The 19,628-nt window shown below is 35.5% G+C and overlaps 1 protein-coding gene across 1 annotated transcript in view; it reads left to right on the top strand.

Moving 5' to 3' along the window:
* The window catches only part of LOC150093661 (testis-expressed protein 9-like), a 116,729-nt gene that overhangs the window by 34,253 nt on the left and 62,848 nt on the right, over nucleotides 1-19,628 (top strand). Inside the window, exons 5-6 of the mRNA XM_090412711.1 lie at nucleotides 164-386; nucleotides 9,005-9,087. Of these exons, the coding sequence (XP_090268837.1) occupies nucleotides 164-386; nucleotides 9,005-9,087 (306 nt within the window). The remainder of the gene's footprint in view (nucleotides 1-163; nucleotides 387-9,004; nucleotides 9,088-19,628) is intronic.

Genomic DNA, 19,628 nt, shown 5'->3' with positions numbered 1-19,628 from the left:
CACAGCATTGGAAATACTGTGCAGTACTTTTGTTTAGTTAATATAACCATTATCTTGAATAAATAATTTGAGAAAGTGCAGATCAACATCTCTCTCTTTATTTTCTTAATTTTTTTACTATTTATTGCTTACATACATTTCTACTGTTTTTATTTTAATTAAGTCATTAGCTGTTAGTGTAAGACCGTCGAGGAAGTTTCAAGGAAGATCTAGTGTGATAACTCGTAATAGAGATTTATCACAAGATCGTAAACGACTCCTTAGTCAATCCACAAACATTGGAAATAGACAGCAGTTAAATCCAATTCTTATGAAGGATGGAAATTCCTTAGGAGGAATTCTCAATGAAGATTTCTACAATGAAGGAGGGGAAACAATTGTTGCTGGTAAGTATTATTTAAAATTACCTAATAAAGAAATAAGGATATATTTCTGATATATTGATAATCACTCATATATAAAATGTTTCTTACTTTTTTAAATTTATATTCTTTAACTGGAAGTAATCTAAAATACATTGAATCTATTTAATAACCTCATTCTAAATATCTATATTTTCAGCGTTGCGTCTATTCGTTTTTAATTTAAAAAAATTCTTAAACAGTTTTTATAATTTCAGAGTGCTCTGTTATAACTGAAATGCATATATCTCTTGTTACAGATTTTTTTATTAGTGTTGTTGACTAATCTTACACCTTTTGACCTGGAGTTCCTTCTGTCACATGCTGCTTTAGGAAGTTGTCCTGCAAACAGCTCAATAAATGCATTTACATTCTTCTCATGAGATTCTACTGCTACCCAATCAATATTTGGATAATTAAAGTCTCCCATTATGATTACTCTTTTCGCACTCATTTTTTCTATTTGGTGATGCATTTCCTCATCACTAGCAACCGATCCACCAGGTTGATAACAACATCCCCTATGTAATTGATCTTGTTAGATTCCACCTCCCACCAGATGGCTTCAAATTCACTGCCACATGAAATACTGTTATAGTAGTAGTACTACAATCATAGGTCTCAACTCTAACTGAATTCAAGTCATCTAATATCATTGGCAGTATGCCCACTCCTCTCCTATCCTCTCTGTCCTTCCTAAAAATACTGTACCCTTTACCAGTCAATGTCTGATTCTGATAGCCAGCTCTTACTAATGCCTACAATCCGAGTTCCCAACATATTGACTAAGACAACAAATGTTGTTTCATGATTACAACGTTAGTGGTTCCTTTCCCAATGTATTTGTTTTTGAGGTTCTTACAACCACCAAAATCTCCATATCCTCCCATAAAGAAACTAGGAGTATGCAAAATTCATTGCTCTTGTGACATTTGCTATGCAGGCCAGACATGATCTATCTGGAGTGATACACATCTGGACTTATATAAAAAAATAACTAGAAAAAATTAATTACACATTACAGATATTACAAGAACTTGAACAAACTAGTACATATACACAAAGTGACAAAAAATTGACATTGTTAACTAACATGAAAACATATGAACAATACTAGTTATTGCTATCACATTCCGTGGCATGAAGTGTATCATATCCCATCTGCAGTTGTTAGTTTTTAATAAGTGCAGACCAAACTTAGTTTAAGATTAAGCCTTGGTTTTTTCCCAGAGGGGAGTTTACAGAGCATTTCTCAAGCTTCTCTAAATTTGCTCACTAAACTATGGCCTGTATCAGGATTAGCCTTCCACACAATAGATATAGGCCGTAGTTTAGTGAGCAAATTTAGAAAAGCTTGAGAAATGCTCTGTAAACTCCCCTCTTGGAAAAAACCAAGGCTTAATCTTAAACTAAGTTTGGTCTGCACTTATTAAAAACTAACAACTGCAGATGGGATATGATGCACTTCATGCCATGGAATGTGATAGCAATAACTAGTATTGTTCATATGTTTTCATGTTAGTTAACAATGTCAATTTTTTGTCACTTTGTGTATATGTACTAGTTTGTTCAAGTTCTTGTAATATCTGTTATGTGTAATTAATTTTTTCTAGTTATTTTTTTATATAAGTTTTGTATCCTTGATGATCCAAGTCCCACTTTCAAAACTTGTTTGTGATGTTTGTTGATTTATTAAGTATTTTCTTAGATTTAATTGTGTATTTTTAGTATATTATTATAGTTTATTAATGTAATTATTGTACTACAGCATTTTATAACACAATTGCAGAAATATTAGTTTTTATTACTCTTTAAAATGGTGCCGAAAACTCGTCGTAACAAGACAGTGTCTAAAGCTTAAGTTGTTGCTACTGAGGAGAGTATTTGTCCTGATGAATGAAAGTACTGCTGCAGTGATGATGATAATTTGTCTGAAAATAAGTTGACATTAGAAATATCTCAATTAAAAGAAATTATTAGAAAATCAACCAGGGAATTAGAAAAGGTGTGAAATGTTTGACTAAACTTCGACAGGATCAGAACAAGAACAGGCAAGAAAGTACTGAACTTGGTAATCAAAACCGAGGGAGTCACTACTTCTAGTTTCTTGGAGCAAAAATTAAAAATATGACAAATGTAATGGAAAACCAAAGAAGAAGAAAAGTAAAAGAGATAGTATTTCTGGTAGGTATTAATAATTTAAGTACGACAAATATAGTATAAGAGAAGATATGAAAGGTTTGTTGGAAAAACCAAGAAAGATGTGGGAGAGAGTAAAAATTGTAGGATTACTACCCAGATACAACAGTAATGAGTAAGAAGGAGGATGATGTTAGCAAATAATAATTTCACGTGCAGGCTGTGTAGAAGATATGGATGATGCGAGTTTTCAGATGTGTGGGTTGTGTTTGATGGCAGAAAAAACTTATATAAGAAGGATGGTCTGCACTTGAATTCATTTGGCATCAGAAGCTTGTGATGCCAAATATTACTGTGGACAACACGTAAGTCCACAGTAATAACTTTAATTAATAAGGTAGATATTTCGTACTAAAACTAATAGTACATCTTCAGTGTTACAAACAGATAGGAATAGAATACAAGTGATGAACATTCGGTGGATCACCTATTAAAATACAATGCTGTCACGAGCTAGGAAATGAAAGAAATTAATAAATAATTAATATTTAAGATAATTAGTTTTTTTTAATGATTACATAAAATAAGTCTCCCAGATCTTCAAGAGAGGCAATCGATCTGGGAGAGATTTTATTTTATGTAATCATTAAAAAAAACCGAATTATCTTAAATATTAATTATTTATTCATTTCTTTCTTTTCCTAGCTCGCGACAACATTGTATTTTAATAGGTGATTCACCGAATGTTCGTTACTTGTATTCTATTCCTATCTGTTTGTAACACTGAAGATGTACTATTAGTTTTAGTACGAAATATCTACCTTATTTATTAATTAAAGTTATTACTGTGGACTTACATGTTGTTTTTAATAATTATACTATGCCACAGGTTCCTCTAAAAATAAGAATCAGAAGCCTGGAGAAATTACTTCTTGGTATGAGACTTAATGCAGAGTCAGAGAAACTAGATAATCAAGGAAGGTGTGGGGAAAATGTGTGTGAAAGTCCAGCTATATTATGTAGACGTGATAAAGATATGAATGTCTTCGAACATAGTTATGTATCACTGTATGTGGTGAAGGGGTGAAAAAATATGCCTTGGGTTTGGACCTTTTAAATATATATGGGGAGGAAAAGAGAAAATAGATTGCATATTTAATTATAAGAATAGGCTAGGTGGTAATTTATTATGTCTATACACAAATGCCAGGAGCATTAGAAACAAAGAGGTTGAGTTTATTGCTTTATTGAATACTGTGGCCTAAGATTGTTGACATTAGTGAACTAGACCATCAGAATCAGATATGGTAAGTGGGATCAAGTGTAATGGGTATACTATTTTTAGGAATGACAGAAGAGATAGGAGAGGAGAAGTGCTACTATTGATATCAGATGATGTCTAGGGTAGAAACACATGAAAACAATGATGGTAATAAAGTCCTATGCAGCGATGAGTTTGAGTATCTGGTGTGAAGTGGAGGTTAACAGAATGAAGTATATGGTGGGTGTTGCTCTGATGGCTCAGTTGCAGGAGACAAAGAAATGCATTGCCAATTTAGCCAATGGGTACCAAATGAATGATCATTATGGGTGGTTTTAATTTTCCATTAATTGGGTAGAAGAGAAATCTAATGTTAAGAAAGAAGAGGAATTTATTGAATTGTTGAGACAACTTTCTCAAGCAACATGTGAAAAAGGGAACTCCAGGTCAAACACTGTTGGATTTGCTCATAGCATCAGAAGGGGTCTCTGTCAGGAATATAGTTATTTCCCCACCAATTGGTGACAGTGATCAGGCTGTACTTTCTTGGGAAATAACTAATTGTATTGATGCTCAGCTGAAAACAATTGATGCTGAACTACAAAGCTGAAATTATGATCAACTTAGGAGAATACTATCTTTGGTCCCATAGGAATGGGACTTCCCATAGGAATTCAGTTACTGAATCAATGCATGGGAATCTTTGAAAAAGTGCTTAAATGAGGCAGTATCTGAACGTATCCCTAGTGTTCAAAGAATAAATAGATTGGGAGTGAAATGGATGTGCAACCTTATTAAGCAAGAGATCCACAAGAAGATGATGTGGAAAGAATATCATGAGAATAGTTATGAAATATATATGTGGGTGGTCTGAAAAGTTCTCTGCCTAATGATGAAAACACAAATTTATAATTTCAAAATTATTTTTATTTTTAAACATTATCTCCCTTAAGACTAATACATATATTCCAGCGATGTTCCAGCTCCATTATCCCGTCCCTCTAGTGGTTCTCAGTAAGATCTGCAAAATACCCCTCTACAGCTGCAATCACCTCTTGATTCAAAGAAAAACGCTCACCAGTGAGGAAGATTTTGTTTTTGGAAAAGATAAAGGTCAGAGGGATCCACATCTGGGGAATAGGGTGGATGTTCCAACATTTCATAGTGCTGATCCCTTAATTTTCCCATTGCCAAAACACCTTTGTGGGCAGGTGCATTGTCCTAATGAAAGATGATTTTTTTTTTTCTTCTGCAAACCGGCTCTTTTCTCGCAATTTTTTTCATCTAGTCTGGGTAAAAGATCGGAATAATATTCCCCGGTTATTGTTTTACCCTTTTCAAGATAATTGATAAACAAAAGGCCTTTAGCATCCCAAAACACCGATGCCATGACCTTGTCTTCTTTGGCGCTGAACAAACAGCTTCTGTCCACTGTAGGGAGAGTACACAGGGGGAATCCATAGAAGTTAAGTTTGTTCGCAGTCAAGAAAGGAGTAAGAAGCAGGTTTTTCTCCTAGAGAGCAGTGAGTGAGTGGAATAATTTTGCCCTTAGAGATAGTGAGTGCATCTAGTGTGAATGAATTAAAGGGAAGGTATGATAGCTGGTTTGGGTGATTTATAGCCTCCCTTGATAAGTCCTTGACTCCCTGGGTCTCAGATAATAATAATGTTTATTTTGATAAATCTATTTCTGTTTAGAAAGATGTGTTCTCCATACCGGAAATACTTAAATGAAGATTTGCTAAAGCACAGAAATATTCGTTGACAGTCTGTGCTTATACAGAACAGATCATAGTGATCTGTTCTTATAGCAATGCATCTTCTATAGAAAGTTCTGTAGATAGTTTTTTTTTAGTAACCTTCTGTAGGATTTTTTTTCCCACCTAGTTATAAATATATTAAACTTGACAAGCAACTATATTTTTGTTTTAATCCTTATCCAAATGTAGCATACACTTTTGCATGAAGTATCTTCATAACTAGAGGCTGTTGACTTAATAGCAAATACCTTGTTACCTCATAATGCAAAGCACACTTCAGATGTGTATTATGGGTCACCTTTCCCATAATGCAGATCAATATACATGTTCTGTGAAATATCAAGGCAATTATTGTGAAGTCATGCATCTATATACAAGTAGACTGGTTGTGAAGATAACTTAATGCATAAACTTTGTTTGCTAAATTTGGTTAGATTTAAAACGACAATATAATTTCTTGTCAAGTTTTTTATGTTGCATTTTCATCCATGAAAGGTCATTTGCAAACCTATAGTACATTTTTTATACACTGGGTGGGTTAAGGATTTTTTTTTCTATTTTTAATATATATATTTTGTATTTTTAATGTATTTTTTACATAGTCCAGAAACCCTGCCCTCAAGATGGAACTTTCAAAAGCCACTTCAGGCTACAGTAAGCAGGGCAGTAGTCTCATGGCAGGCAATGGAATTCATCTTCCACCTGAAAACGATCATAAACATTCATGCCCATGGTGGGATTCAAACCCACAGGCTATTGGTTGTAGAGTGGGTATGCTAACCACTCAGCCAACCAGGAAAAACAAAATCCATTGCTATCTTGGGGGCACCTAGAAAAAAGTTACACATATTCTTATACATACTTTCTTATTTATTCATGTGGGGTTCTTCCCATTCCTAGACCATCCCTTAGCTTGTTGAGCCCTCTTAGTGAGGAATTAAGTATGTATTTATGACCATAGATCCCTGTGTGTGTGTTCTGGGCTGGTTTGCCTGTTGAAACAGGCAAACTGGATATTCTAGGATTATTGGTTCCTTATTCCAAAGTAAATTTGTTTCTCTGATGGATTAATTTATTTTTTGAACAAAGACATAAATCTGACAATAAAGAGTTCAAAAATGAAAAAATGTAATCTAGAAAATGGAACAATATGAAAGGATGGAAACTGAGATGATATTTTACTATGGGCACGATTACATATGAAACTTATCTCATTTGTAGCATGCATATTTTTATTTTTCATTATTCTATTTCTTGATTCACTGTAGTTTTTGATGCAAACTATAACTAAAGTTTTTGAAACTTTTGCTTTCAAATAATAGGGGTTAAATGGTTGAATAACACCATCAAGCTTGAGCTGCAAAAAAAGAAACAACTGTGGAGGGAATTTAAGGAGAAAGGTGACCTGCAGGCACACGAACAGTATAAAGCACAGGTCAGAAGGGTAACTAGTGTAGTAAGAAAAGCAAAAGTAGATTAAACAGTTCTTTCGATATGCTGCAAGTAAAAGAAAAAATGTATACGGCAGAATGATTTTAAGGAATGCAGATGGTAGGGAGGTGTATACGACAGAATGATTTTAAGGAATGCAGATGGTAGGGAGGTAACTGAATCAGTTGAAATTGTAGAATTATAGAATTACTAAGAGAGCACTTTGCAAAAGTATATAATTTAGGTGGTGATATTGCAGGAATGAGGGAACCAGTAGCATATACAGGAATTGAGGTGAATGAAATGGAGGTGAATAGTATATTACAAAACCTTAATGTGAATACATCTGTGGAATTGGATGGTATACCAGCTCGGGTCTTATGTGAGCAGCAAAAGAATTGTCAGTGCCCTTGACCATTTTGTTTATTTTGAGTCTCAGGTCTGGGTTAGTCCCGAGGGAAAAAGGGGAAAATAGTTCCATTGCATAAAGCAGGCTCCAAGACTGCTGTTGCAAATTGCCGACTGATAAGCATATCAGGAGGAGTCCTCAGGGTTTTGGAGAAAGTAGTCAAGAGAAAAATACAGGAATGGATAGATGATAATGGGATACTGTATGGGAGACAACATAGTTTTGTGAAGGGTAGATCAGGCCTCAGTAACTTGGTCACATTTTATGACACGGTGACAGCTGAACTGGATAAGGGTAATGGGTTTACAGTGATACTGCTGGACCTTGCTAAGGTCTTTGACAGCATACCACATGGAATTCTAATCAGTAAACTGCAGCATATGAGGATGGATATAGGATTGGCGAGGTGGATAGGAAGGTGGTTGATGGAGAGATATCAGAGTAGTTTATTCAGGAGTAAAGTCCAAAAGAATGCCTGTGACTAGTGGTGTGCTGCAGGGTTCTGTTCTTGGACCACTGCTATTTAATTTGTTCATTAACAATATAGGAAAGGATCTGAGAGGAGCTGTTCATTTGTTTGCTGATGATGCAAAGTTGGGTAGAGCAATAGTGAATGCACATGATGTCAAAATTTTGCAGGATGATTTGGATAGATTGGAAGACTAGGCTAAGGAGAATGAAGTCAGTTTAATGTGGCAAAGTGTAAGATTATGCATTTTGGGGAGAAAAAATTAGCAGCAGTATAATATACCACATTGGTGGAACTGTACTCCAGGAGATTGACGAGGCCAGGGATTTGGGAGTATTGGTGGATAGGGAGTTGAAGTTTAAGGGGCACATTGCAAAAGTAGCTAAATCAGCTCATCAGATCACTTGATTACTGAAGAATACTTTGACGAGTTGAGACAAGCAAGTTATTGTTCCTCTTTATTGAGCCTTGATAAGACTCCCATCTTGACTACTGTGCCCAGATCTAGGCCCAGGGTTTCTTCTTAATGGGGAGGAGGTAGAGAGGATCCAGAGGCAAGTGACCAAGATGATAGCTGGTCTATGGAATGAACCTTAAGAGAACAGGTTGAAGAACTGTGGGTTACAGAAATTGGTTGATAGGTGGAAAAGGGGTGATATGATTGAGACATTCAAATTACTGAAGGGTTTTTACAAGATTAATTGAGAGGAAATTTTTCAGAACAGGTGTGGTTTTGGGAGAACTAGGGGCCATTCATGGAAACTGAGTAAGAGTGTAGTTAGCAAGGGTGTTAGAACTAGGTTTTTTACTTGGAGAGTGGTGAATGAGTGGAATAAGCTGCCTAAGTTTGTTGTGGCTGCCATGACTGTAAATGAGTTCAAAGCAAAGTATGATGGATACTGTGCACATGCTGAATAGTTGTTCTTGACATGATGTTTCGGGCCTCCCTCAATGAGTCTAAGGAGTCTTGGAATTGCCTGTAATAATAATAATAATAATGAAATGTTGAGGTTCAGTCTAAATAATTCTAATGTTTAAGGCAGTGCTAAAAATCTTGTGAAATGTGATAATTTTATAGATAAATTATGTATTTTTTTTTTATTAATAGAAAGTAAATCTCATTAACATTTGCAGAAGTAGCAGTCCAGTTTTTGAATGCACAGGTCCGTGTTTTGAAAGATGAGCTACAGAGAGTTATACAAGAATGCGTAGAAAAGGTTTGTAATCAGTAGCTCAGCAAATTATGATTATCATAGTGTTGAATGTATTTAATAAGGTATTTACTTGAGAGTACATATCAGGAATTATAAACTTCCTGATATGTACCCTAAGGGCTACATGGTTACATTATTATTGTTGTTATTGTTTAATTATTAATTAATTAATTTAATTGCATGCTGTGCATAATTCTAATTCCACCTAGTTTACAGAGCTTGCCATGATGAATGATATTCCTAATTATCTTGGATTGTTATTATTCAGACTTGTCTATGGAATCATAGGGCTTCCTGTGGTAGGCCCATAATTATACCCACAATGTCCTCTGATAATCCAGAAAATAGAGGGATTTGTTCCTTTTCTCCATGCAAATAGCCCAGTTAAGAATTATTTGTCTGATTGTTTTACAAATGATGCAACTCTTTACAAAATAAACATTCGAAACGCCTGTGATTTGTGGAAGCCTGCTGACTTTTTCATTTTACTTTTTTGAATCCCACTAATGACAGGTCATAAACCTGTAGTAAATTGAAAGTGGGATAAGTGATCCAGAAAAACATGCTCTAGAGACCAAACATGGAGCTTTTTCAAGCATCTAATAAGCAGGATCTCATACTGGACAGTAAAATTCATCAGCTACTTGAAGATATTCATAGGTGTTTCCAGCTGCTATGATGTAGTTGGCACCATATAAATATGGCTACAATTCTTGAAAGAATTTTTGCCTAACTGTTCCAATGGATGGTTATAAACCTTATTACACATCTGTGGTATTTCTGTTTCCAGTCTGTTTCAAAGATTTGCCCTTTGCATCCCTTTGGATATTACAGAAAGACTCTACAAGGAGGAAGGGGCAAGAACTCCTACTCCAACCCTGTTAAACCTTCCAGAGCTCCAAAAAGAAAGAAGTGGGTTAAAATTTTTATATCCGTCTGTTAAAGATTTTATATCTGCAGAAGTATGTTTTTTGGAGAAACAAAAACCTGATATTATGGTGTAGCATAAGTTTCCACATAGTTTCTTGTTTATCTGGTCTGTGGAATCCTTGTGCATATAATGAGGAATGCAGAAGGAAGATGATATAGTTATTGAAATGGAAATGGTCAGTTTTAACTTCTAGATTTTCAATGAACTTGGTGAGCTCTTCAGTCTGTGAAAGAACAAGTACGTAGTCTGCTTCTTGTAAATTCTTTTCCAGTTCCTTTTACAACTGCCATTATTTCAATTTCATGGCTACTGTTCTTGATTTGGAAGCCAGTTAATTCCTTTTCATATAAATGGTAATTATACTGAGAAAACTTTGCATCAGTGAACTTTTTTCTTCTTCTTTAACTATATCTTTCTCTTTATCAACATCAGATGGTTCTTCAAAGTCCATAAACTTTTCTGAGTCTAGAAGTCATTTGATGATCCACAACCTTCTTCATCCCTTTTTTATTATTATTTCTTCTTTTAGATTTTATTTCTTTTTTAGTTCATCTTTTAATTTTTTTTCTGTTTATCTTCAAGTTTTTTGATTGATTAATCTTTTTGATTAATCAATCAAAAAACTTTTTGGCAAATAAGTTTGTTTGGTTTTCCAGAGTGGAATGAAACACATTTTATTTAATATACAGGGTGTTCGGGATAAATTTGACATATTTATAATTAATTATATTTTTCCGTAAGTTACATGTATTAACACACACTTCTCTTCATTTAAAAGTTTGGACCCTTCTTCATTCATATACAAGATGTCAGAAAGGATGGATAGCTGGAACCCACCTGAATCATGGAAGAGAATAACTTGTATCATGATGATTCGTGCCTGCCATCAAAATAAGGATATTACGACTGCTGCCCAATGCTCCCTGAATACAGTAAAAACAATCATGCATGAACTAGAGACTTGCAATGGTGACTACGAGGATGTAGCAAGAAGAAAGATCCCTAGCAGACGATCTGATTGCGTTCGTACAGCAGAATTCCTCGCAAATCTGCAGGAACAGGTGTTGAAGAACCCTGGCATTGGAATTCGGGCTTTGTTCGTGGAGTTGCTAACTGTAGTCAAGCCCTGGATAACAAGGGTAGCCAATGGTAGGCCGTATGTATGGCAGCAGGATTCGGCCCCTTGCCACACCTCTGGGAAAAGTCAAAAATGGTTGTCTGAAAATTTCTACGACTTCACCAGTCCAAATGTTTGGCCTCCAAACTCCCCAGACCTTAACCCCATGGATTATTTTGTATGGGGCGCAGTTGAAAAAGACACCAATCGCACTTCCAGTAATACAAAAGCCCAGTTAATGGATAAAATTAAAACAGTTTTTGCGGCCCTTCCCAGGGAGACTGTAGCATCAGCTTGTCCGAGGTTCCGAAGCAGAATTGAAGCTGTGATCGATGCTAATGGTGGTTATTTTGAGTAAATCTTGTTGATAGTATTGTAATTAACTCTGCCTGTAATATTTTTTTGTCAATTCGTTAAATTTAATAGATACAAAGAAGATTTTCTTTTTCCTTACGAAACTGTCAAATTTATCCCGAACACCCTGTATATAATACATACTATAACTAACTATATATATACATACTATAACTATACAATATATAACTGACTATATATAGTCAGTTATATATTGACCTTCTTTATCAATGACCTCTTGCCATCTGTCCACCTACTTCATTATGCTGTGTTCATAAAACTCCTGAGGTTTACTGCAAAAAACTGAACCAGGTGTCTTTTGACAGCCTCCTCATTAGCGAAGGTTTTCTCGTTCAGAGAATTCTGCAAAGATTGGAATAAGTGATAATCAGAAGGTGCCAGGTCCGGTGAATACGGAGGATGCGGCAAAACATCCCAGCCAAGATGTAACAATTTACTCCGGGTTGTTAACGATGTGTGAGGTCTGGCGTTGTTGTTGTGGTGAAAGACAACTCCTTTCTGATTTTTCAATTCAGGACGTTTTGTGCTAATTTCACAGGCCAGTTGCGTTAACTGTGAGCAATAGACAGTTGAATCAATTGTTCTGCCTGATGGTAACATGTCGTAGTGGACAACACTTTATAATCCCACCACACACAGAGAGCATGATCTTCTTTGGGTGCAATTTCCCGCTTTTGAGGTTGTTTGCAGCGGTTCGCTCTTGTGCCCCCATGATCTTTTATGTACCACATTATCGTACATGACCCATTTTTCATCTCCCTCACTCATCTGCTTCAAAAATGGGTCGTTTTCTTGGCTACGTCGCGGTAAAATCACAGATGGATATGCGAGCAGTCATATTGGCCTCAGTCAATTCATGCAGCACCCAAACATTGAGTTTTGAAACATATCCCAACTTGTGCAAATGGTTTTCAACACTTGTATGGGATATGTTCAGTACTGCAGCAATCTCCTGCACTGTTTGTGATGGATTTTTGTCGACGATATCCTTCACAAACGCTCGGTCGGGTGCGAGGTGCATCACTGATGTCGAAATTTCCAGAACGGAATTTGGCAAACCACTTTTGGCATACGTGTTCTGTTAAGGCACCATCCCCCATATACACTGCATTTGCCTTTTTTGAAATAAAAAAGCAAAATATGCCGCTAATGTACGTTATTTCCTTCCATTTCTAAAAATATGTTTCTAGAAATACAAAAATTTACTGAAAGGTTATGTGAAATGTCTCCTTTCAACTGTGCATTAGCGTTGCACAGGAGCACAACAATAGCGACAGGCGAAGCAGCTTAAATTTGTACTCATGCATAAACTGAACGAACTTATTTGCCAACTCGATATAAATGATATATCAAGAGTTTAATAAAAATAAGCAATTAAAACCTGACAGGTTTTGTAAGTCAGAAGACTTACATCATCAGGGATACTGGGACAGAAAAGTCCCAGTATCCCTGATGATGATAAGACACAACAAAAGCCTATTCACAATTAATTACACATATTAGATATTTTAATAACTTCACAAACTGTTACATATAATAAAAATTGACCTGAGAGTTTATGAGAATACAATCCTCAGCATCGGATTTGCCTTAGCTTGCACTACTTAAAAGACATGAGTGCTGCTACCCAAGCATCTAAACAGCTCCAGGCCAGTGAAACCTTAAAAAAATGAACTAAGGTGAATATATGAGCACTTGGGTAGCTCTCATGTCTTTTAAGTAGTGCAAGCTAAGGCAACTCCAATGGCAAGGATTGTGTTCTCGTAAGCTCTCAGGTCAGTTTTACGAAACTTTCATGGTTTCTACAAACATTCAGCTTTGAAATAATGTTGGATCTAATATCTACTTTGCCAGTGTAACATTACTTGCTTATCACCTATGCAGATACCTAATAATGGGACATTCTGTAATAAGATGAGGATTGAACATTTGGTCAGAAAGGGTCAGTTATCCACATTTGTTATAGGCTATGTGGTGGTCTCTTACTTATCTACTTTGACCCTTAAGTGAACCCAGGTTATGAATATGTGATTTATATACCTGAGAAAGCACATAATCTATCTCAAGTGAAGTACGGTGGAGAGGAAAGAACAAGATCTGCATTATACTGCTGCAGATATTTGATCAGAAATGACTTGCATGCAAGTTCACTACCTAGAATATTAAACAGATTCTGAATACACCAGTTAATGCTGCTTACAGCTGCAAGGAATATACCACTCTCCCACTTTAATTCAATTGTTCTTAAGAGGTTCTTCCAGTCAATACTCACTATGAAAAGAGACTGTTTTTTTTTTGTGTAGAATTCTATACAAGGCAATCATTATACTTCCTGTTTTATATAGAGCAGAAACCTAGAGCATAACAGACCTAGATGCAGATTTGCAGAACTTTGAAAATAAAATCTTTAGAAAAGTCCTTGGACTTATAATAGGTAACAAATCACATAAATGGAGAAGACATAAGAAGTATACAAACTCTACAGATCCCTGACTACTAACAGATGATATCAGAACTTGTATATTGAGTTAGCATAGATGTGGAATGGATGAAGGAAGAATAGCTAAACAAGTTTTTTTGGACGGAACAAAAAAAAGGCTGAAATAGCTTGTTTTACTTATTTCTACATAAGTTCCAACCTTCTTCGACTATAATCATACAAGCCACGAAAACTACAGCAGAAAATGAGACATTCAGTGGATCATCAACACTATTTCCTATTGTAAATATAGGAAAAAAGTTATAAATTATTTATAGAAAATTACTTGTCTATATTGGTGTCTTAAACATGTCAGTTCACACTTCACACATGCAAAAGAGATGAAACTCAGAAAAAAAAAAAGCAACTCATGACAAATGACAACATTTGATTGGATTGGTTGACACAATAACCGATCACATCCACTGATTTCTAGGTACTATTGTCTCAGTGCTCACCTTCTGGGTGGTTTAAAACCACTGGAACACTAAGAGTCTGACCCACTGCACCATCTGTTCAAAGGGGTATGTATTTGTGACCGCACACCTGAGCTATTAATGCGAAGATGATGCATTGTTTATGTTTTGAAAAGTGTCCTCTTCATGAAGCATTAGTTTATTATGTTTAAGTTTAGGAATCACGCAAAGTCAGGAAACATTTAGGGCAGTCTTTAATGGGAATAAATGCAAAAATATAATATCGGTGATATTGCTATTCCATGGATGTGCACCTGCACACCTATAACACCCTGAATATTCACCCCCTGCACTATGTAAGTTGTTGCATATTTCAAGGCTTGAACAGAAAATATCCTACTTATTCGTTAATACTTGTGTTTTTTTATGCTTGTCTAGTTTCATATATAAAGTTAGTTTCATATATGCAGTTTGATATATTCATAGTTCATTTAATGTCCTTGTATCCAAGATTATAAGATTTTGCTGTTGATAGAAACAATGAAACTGTTGATCTGATAAAACCGACTGTGAAATAATCCACATTTACATTATTTTATCTTGAACAAACAGCTGCAAAAGCTTGAAATTCAACATGAAAGGCATACACAAAATATGCTTTCATTTTTCTCACTATAAAGTGAAAAGAATGTTATGTTAGAATGATTATATCTACAAACATTCCTTATATAAAAAATAACATTGGAATGTGTGTATGCTACTCTCACAAAAAAGCAGTACTGGTAGTATACATACATGCCAGCCTGTTTTATTTTGTATACGTGCTCTCTAAATCTCCATACATATTTTGATGTATTTGAATAAGAATGTGGATTGATAGATATCACTATCCAGGTAAATATCACTATCTGTCATTGTGTGTGTGTATATTTGATGCAATGGATTTACTCGGCTATATGACATGATTAAAAAATTTAATGACTAGAATCTGAGAGATACCAAAATAATAATTTAAAAAAAAATACTTATTTGAACACACAACTAGTTTCTTCTTCTTAGAAGACTTCATGAGGTGCATAACACAAAGAGAGAAAAAAAATAATTATTAATGTTCATTATTTACTCGGTAGAACTGTATATAAAAAAGGAAATTAAATTACTTTATACCGAGAATGACAAATTTATTGTTAAGATACGACTGGTTTCGTTGAAATACAACTTCTTCAGGTATCATAGGCAAAGAATAAAATAAAAATAACAGACACATGAAAAAATACATTAACAGAGCTAGTATAAAACACACAAGTACATTTAAAAAAGGAATGCGTACTAGAGTTCCAACTGAAGTTGACTACGTGCATGAACTGGTATTAGTGCGCCAGTATTGGACAGTGGCAATGTGCGCATCAGAACTATTATAGCTAAGGCTGTTATTAATGAGACGAATCAAGTGATATTTCTCTAGATTCAATTATTCTTCTTTCCAGTTCATCATAGCACACATGGATATTAGAGGTTTTTTTGCCAGTCAACGATGTGTTGGCGGCCATCATCTGAGTTGATGGAGAAGAGAACGTGGCTAGAGAGAGCGCTGGCTCTGGTTCTGTTGTAAGAAATGTCTCTCTTTGATGTTCTTCCATGCGTAAAAGGATGAATTTAGCAGTTTGGCCATAATATGGTTTGCCACAATCACACAAAATCTTATAGACTCCTGGATACTGAGTAGGAAGATGTTTCATTTTAGGTCTACTTAGTATGGAGCGAAGTTTAGGGAACGTAGTGAAGCAACTTCTAATGTTGAATTTCTGAAGCATTTTTGCCAGTTTTGGGGAGAGAGAGCTGATGTATGGTAATGAATTAAAACCTCTTGGTGGAGAAGAATCTTCAAGAGTAGTTGAGTGGTGGACAGAGAGAAATTTATTAATCTTTTTAAGAGAGAATCCATTGTTAACGAAAGACTTTTTAAGAAAATTGAGTTCATATTCAATTTCTGTTTCAGCTGTTAATAAAGATCTGGCACGATGTGCCAGGGTTGAAATAATACCAAACTTTTGTGGAGGGTATGGATGGGAAGAAGCATGAAGGTATCTGTCTGTGTGAGTGGGTTTTCTAAAAATGGAGATTTTGATGTTCTCAGCGCATCTCGTAAGTTTTAAGTCCAGAAAGGGAAGACATCCATCGGATTCGAGTTCACAGTGAAGTTGATTTTCTGATGAAACTTGTTGAGGTTGTTGATACTGTGTTCCCAGATGAGAAATACATCGTCAATGTAACGATACCAAACTTTAGGTTTAAGAGGTGAGGAATTAATAGCTTTTTCTTCAGAATCTTTAAGAAATATGTCAGCAAGAATCGGAGAGAGCAGGCTGCCCATAGCTAAACCTGAGTTTTGTTTATAAATCTTGTTATCGTATTTGAAGTATCCTGAGTTCACACAGTGAGAAAGTAAGGAGAAAAATTTCTAGGATAGTTTCCTCTGGAGAAGGTATAGAACTTCTTGAGTAGGGTCATTCGTGAAGAGGGAAACAATATCGAAACTTGCCATTAAATCTGATGTGTTGAGTTTGATGTCTTTAATTTTTGAGACAAAATCAGCTGAATTTTTTACATAAGAAAAGGAAGTACCACAAAGGTTTTTTAAAATGGATGCGAGGTATTTTAAGAGGTTGTAAGTAGGGGAGTTTATGCCTTCAACGATAGGTCTAAGAGGAGAGTTTAATTTATGGATCTTAAGGAGTCCATATAACCTAGGGAGAGGATGAAACAACCTAAGGGAAAGACGGATGTTTCTTGGTAACTCTGAGGTGGTTTTCAGTAAATTGTTGGTCCTATTGTGCAGTTCTTTAGTAGGATCACGATTTAGTTCAGAGTAAGTGTCAGTGTTTAGTAGTTCTAAAATTTTGTTATGATAATCTGATCTATTTAAGATGACAGTTGCATTCCCTTTGTCTGCAGGGAGAATAATAATGTCACTAGTATCTCAAACTTTTAATAGCTGATCTCTCAGAATGAGAAATGTTATCAGAAGGTGGTCTTGCATGATTTATGGTGAAAATAGCTTCCATATGAAGAAGGTTTGCCTCTTGGATTGGTAATAGGGATGCTGCTTTTTCTATCTTTGTTAAGAATTCTATCCAATACTGGCACACTAATACCAGCTCACGCATGTAGTCAACTTCAGTTGGAACTCTAGCACGCATTCCTTTTTTAAATGTACTTGTGTGTTTTATACTAGATCTGTTAATGTATTTTTTCATGTGTCTGTTATTTTTATTTGATTCTTTGCCTATGATACCCGAAGAAGTTGTATTTCAACGAAACTTAAATTTGTCATTCTCGGTATAAAGACTTTATACCGAGAATGACAATAAATGTCATTCTCGGTATAAAGTCATTTAATTTCCTTTTATTTATATATATATATAGAACATGTGAGAGACTTTACATACTAGAGCCAGTACACTATCTAATAACATTCTTAATTCTGCTCACCCTAATGAGGAAGATTCTGTCACTCATCCAGTGATCTGAAACAAATCAGAAAACATTTTAAGATGCTACAATGAACTGGAATCAACAGAAATTGTCCTCAATCCAGTATATCTTAATACTAACATTAGCTGTAACCTATCTAATTGTCATTCTTCAGCTATTCAAGTTTGGCATACACAAGATCATGTCCAACAATATTATGGCATACAGATTGGCTTCAAATATCAGCAATATGTTTGCAAGTTAATTTAAACCTACCTCTTGTAATGTTTTTGCATGTTATGCACCCAATGAAGTCTTTGAAGAAGACAAAATTAGTTGTGCACTCAAACAGTAAATAGTATTTTTTTCTATTTTAGTATCTCTCAGGTTCAATCATTAAATTTTTTAATCATGTATATATATATATATATATATATATATATATATATATATATATATATATATAGCTAAATTCCTTTTGCTAAATAATTAATAGCTCTTTATTTTTAATAAAAATAACTAACATGGGATTTATTGCTCATAAAGATTTTGAAACTCATTTTCTGACCATTCATCAAAACACACTGTCACTCTTGGTACTATAACTCGGCTTCTAATGAAACAAATGTCATAAACAGTTGACACAACACTAATGAAGGTTTCTGCTTTCGACAACCAAAAAGATACAACAGGTGGCGCCACTAGTGGTTTCTTCTATTTTTGAAAAGGTCGGTTTCTTTTTGGACAGAGAGTGTATAATCAAAAGTATCTGGACAACCCCCCCCCCCTTCTGTAATTTGTAAACTGACGTCTAGATGCTACCGAACTCATTTACTGGTATAAAAGGAGGCATGGAGCTGTGTGTTGTTCAATGATACGAAGTATGAGCAAAATGGGTAGGTCAAAGGGAGCTCAGTGACTTCAAACATGGACTAGTTATTGGTTGCCACATGTAAGAAATCTGTCAGAGCCATTTCAACCCTCCTCAAGTTGTCCAAGTCAACAGTTGGTGACGTGATTATGAAGTGGAAACATGAAAGCGCAACCACAACAAAACCACGATCAGGTAGGCCGCGTTTAATGACAGACAGGAACTGTTGAGCATTGAAGGCGGTTCATGAAAATTGCCAGACATAGAGTGAAACAATCACCTGGCCGTTCCACAGTGCTACTAACTGTCCAGTCAGTACCATGGCTGTGCGTTGAGAGTTAAGAGGAATGGGGGTTCCATGGTCAAGCAGCTGCTCATAAACCAAACATTTCTCCTGGGAATGCTAAGCACTGCCTGCAGTGATGTAAAAAGCGATGCCAGTGGACAACTGGAAAGATGTTATTTGGAGTGATGAATCACACTTTCCCATGGCAGTCCAATGGGAGGGTCTGGGTTCATGGAATGGACTTGACCCTCTCGTAACGCTACACGGAAATCTAAATGCAGAAAGAGTACAAGGACATTTTGACCTGTTGCATACTGTCTATGGTAGATAAATTCGGTGATAACTATTGTCTGTATCAACATGACAAGACTACCTGCCATAAAGCAAGGTCTATGAGGGAATTGGTTTGCAGACAATAATGTTCCAGAAATGGACTAGCCAGCCCAGAGCTCTTACTTGAATCCCATAGAACATCTTTGGGATGAATTAGAACACTGACTTTGCTCCAACCCCAATGACCCACATCACGAACTGCTCTGGATACAGCTCTTCAGGAAGAATGGACTGTCATTCCTCTAGAGATGTTCTGACACCT

The sequence above is a fragment of the Typopeltis vanoorti genome, chromosome 23 (assembly GCF_054136105.1).
Source record: "Typopeltis vanoorti isolate ZY-2024b chromosome 23, IOZ_Tvanoo_1.0, whole genome shotgun sequence".
NCBI classification, from domain to species: Eukaryota; Metazoa; Arthropoda; class Arachnida; order Uropygi; family Thelyphonidae; genus Typopeltis; species Typopeltis vanoorti.
Note: the sequence above shows the minus strand (reverse complement) of the source record. Positions and strands in the feature narration are given on the sequence as shown.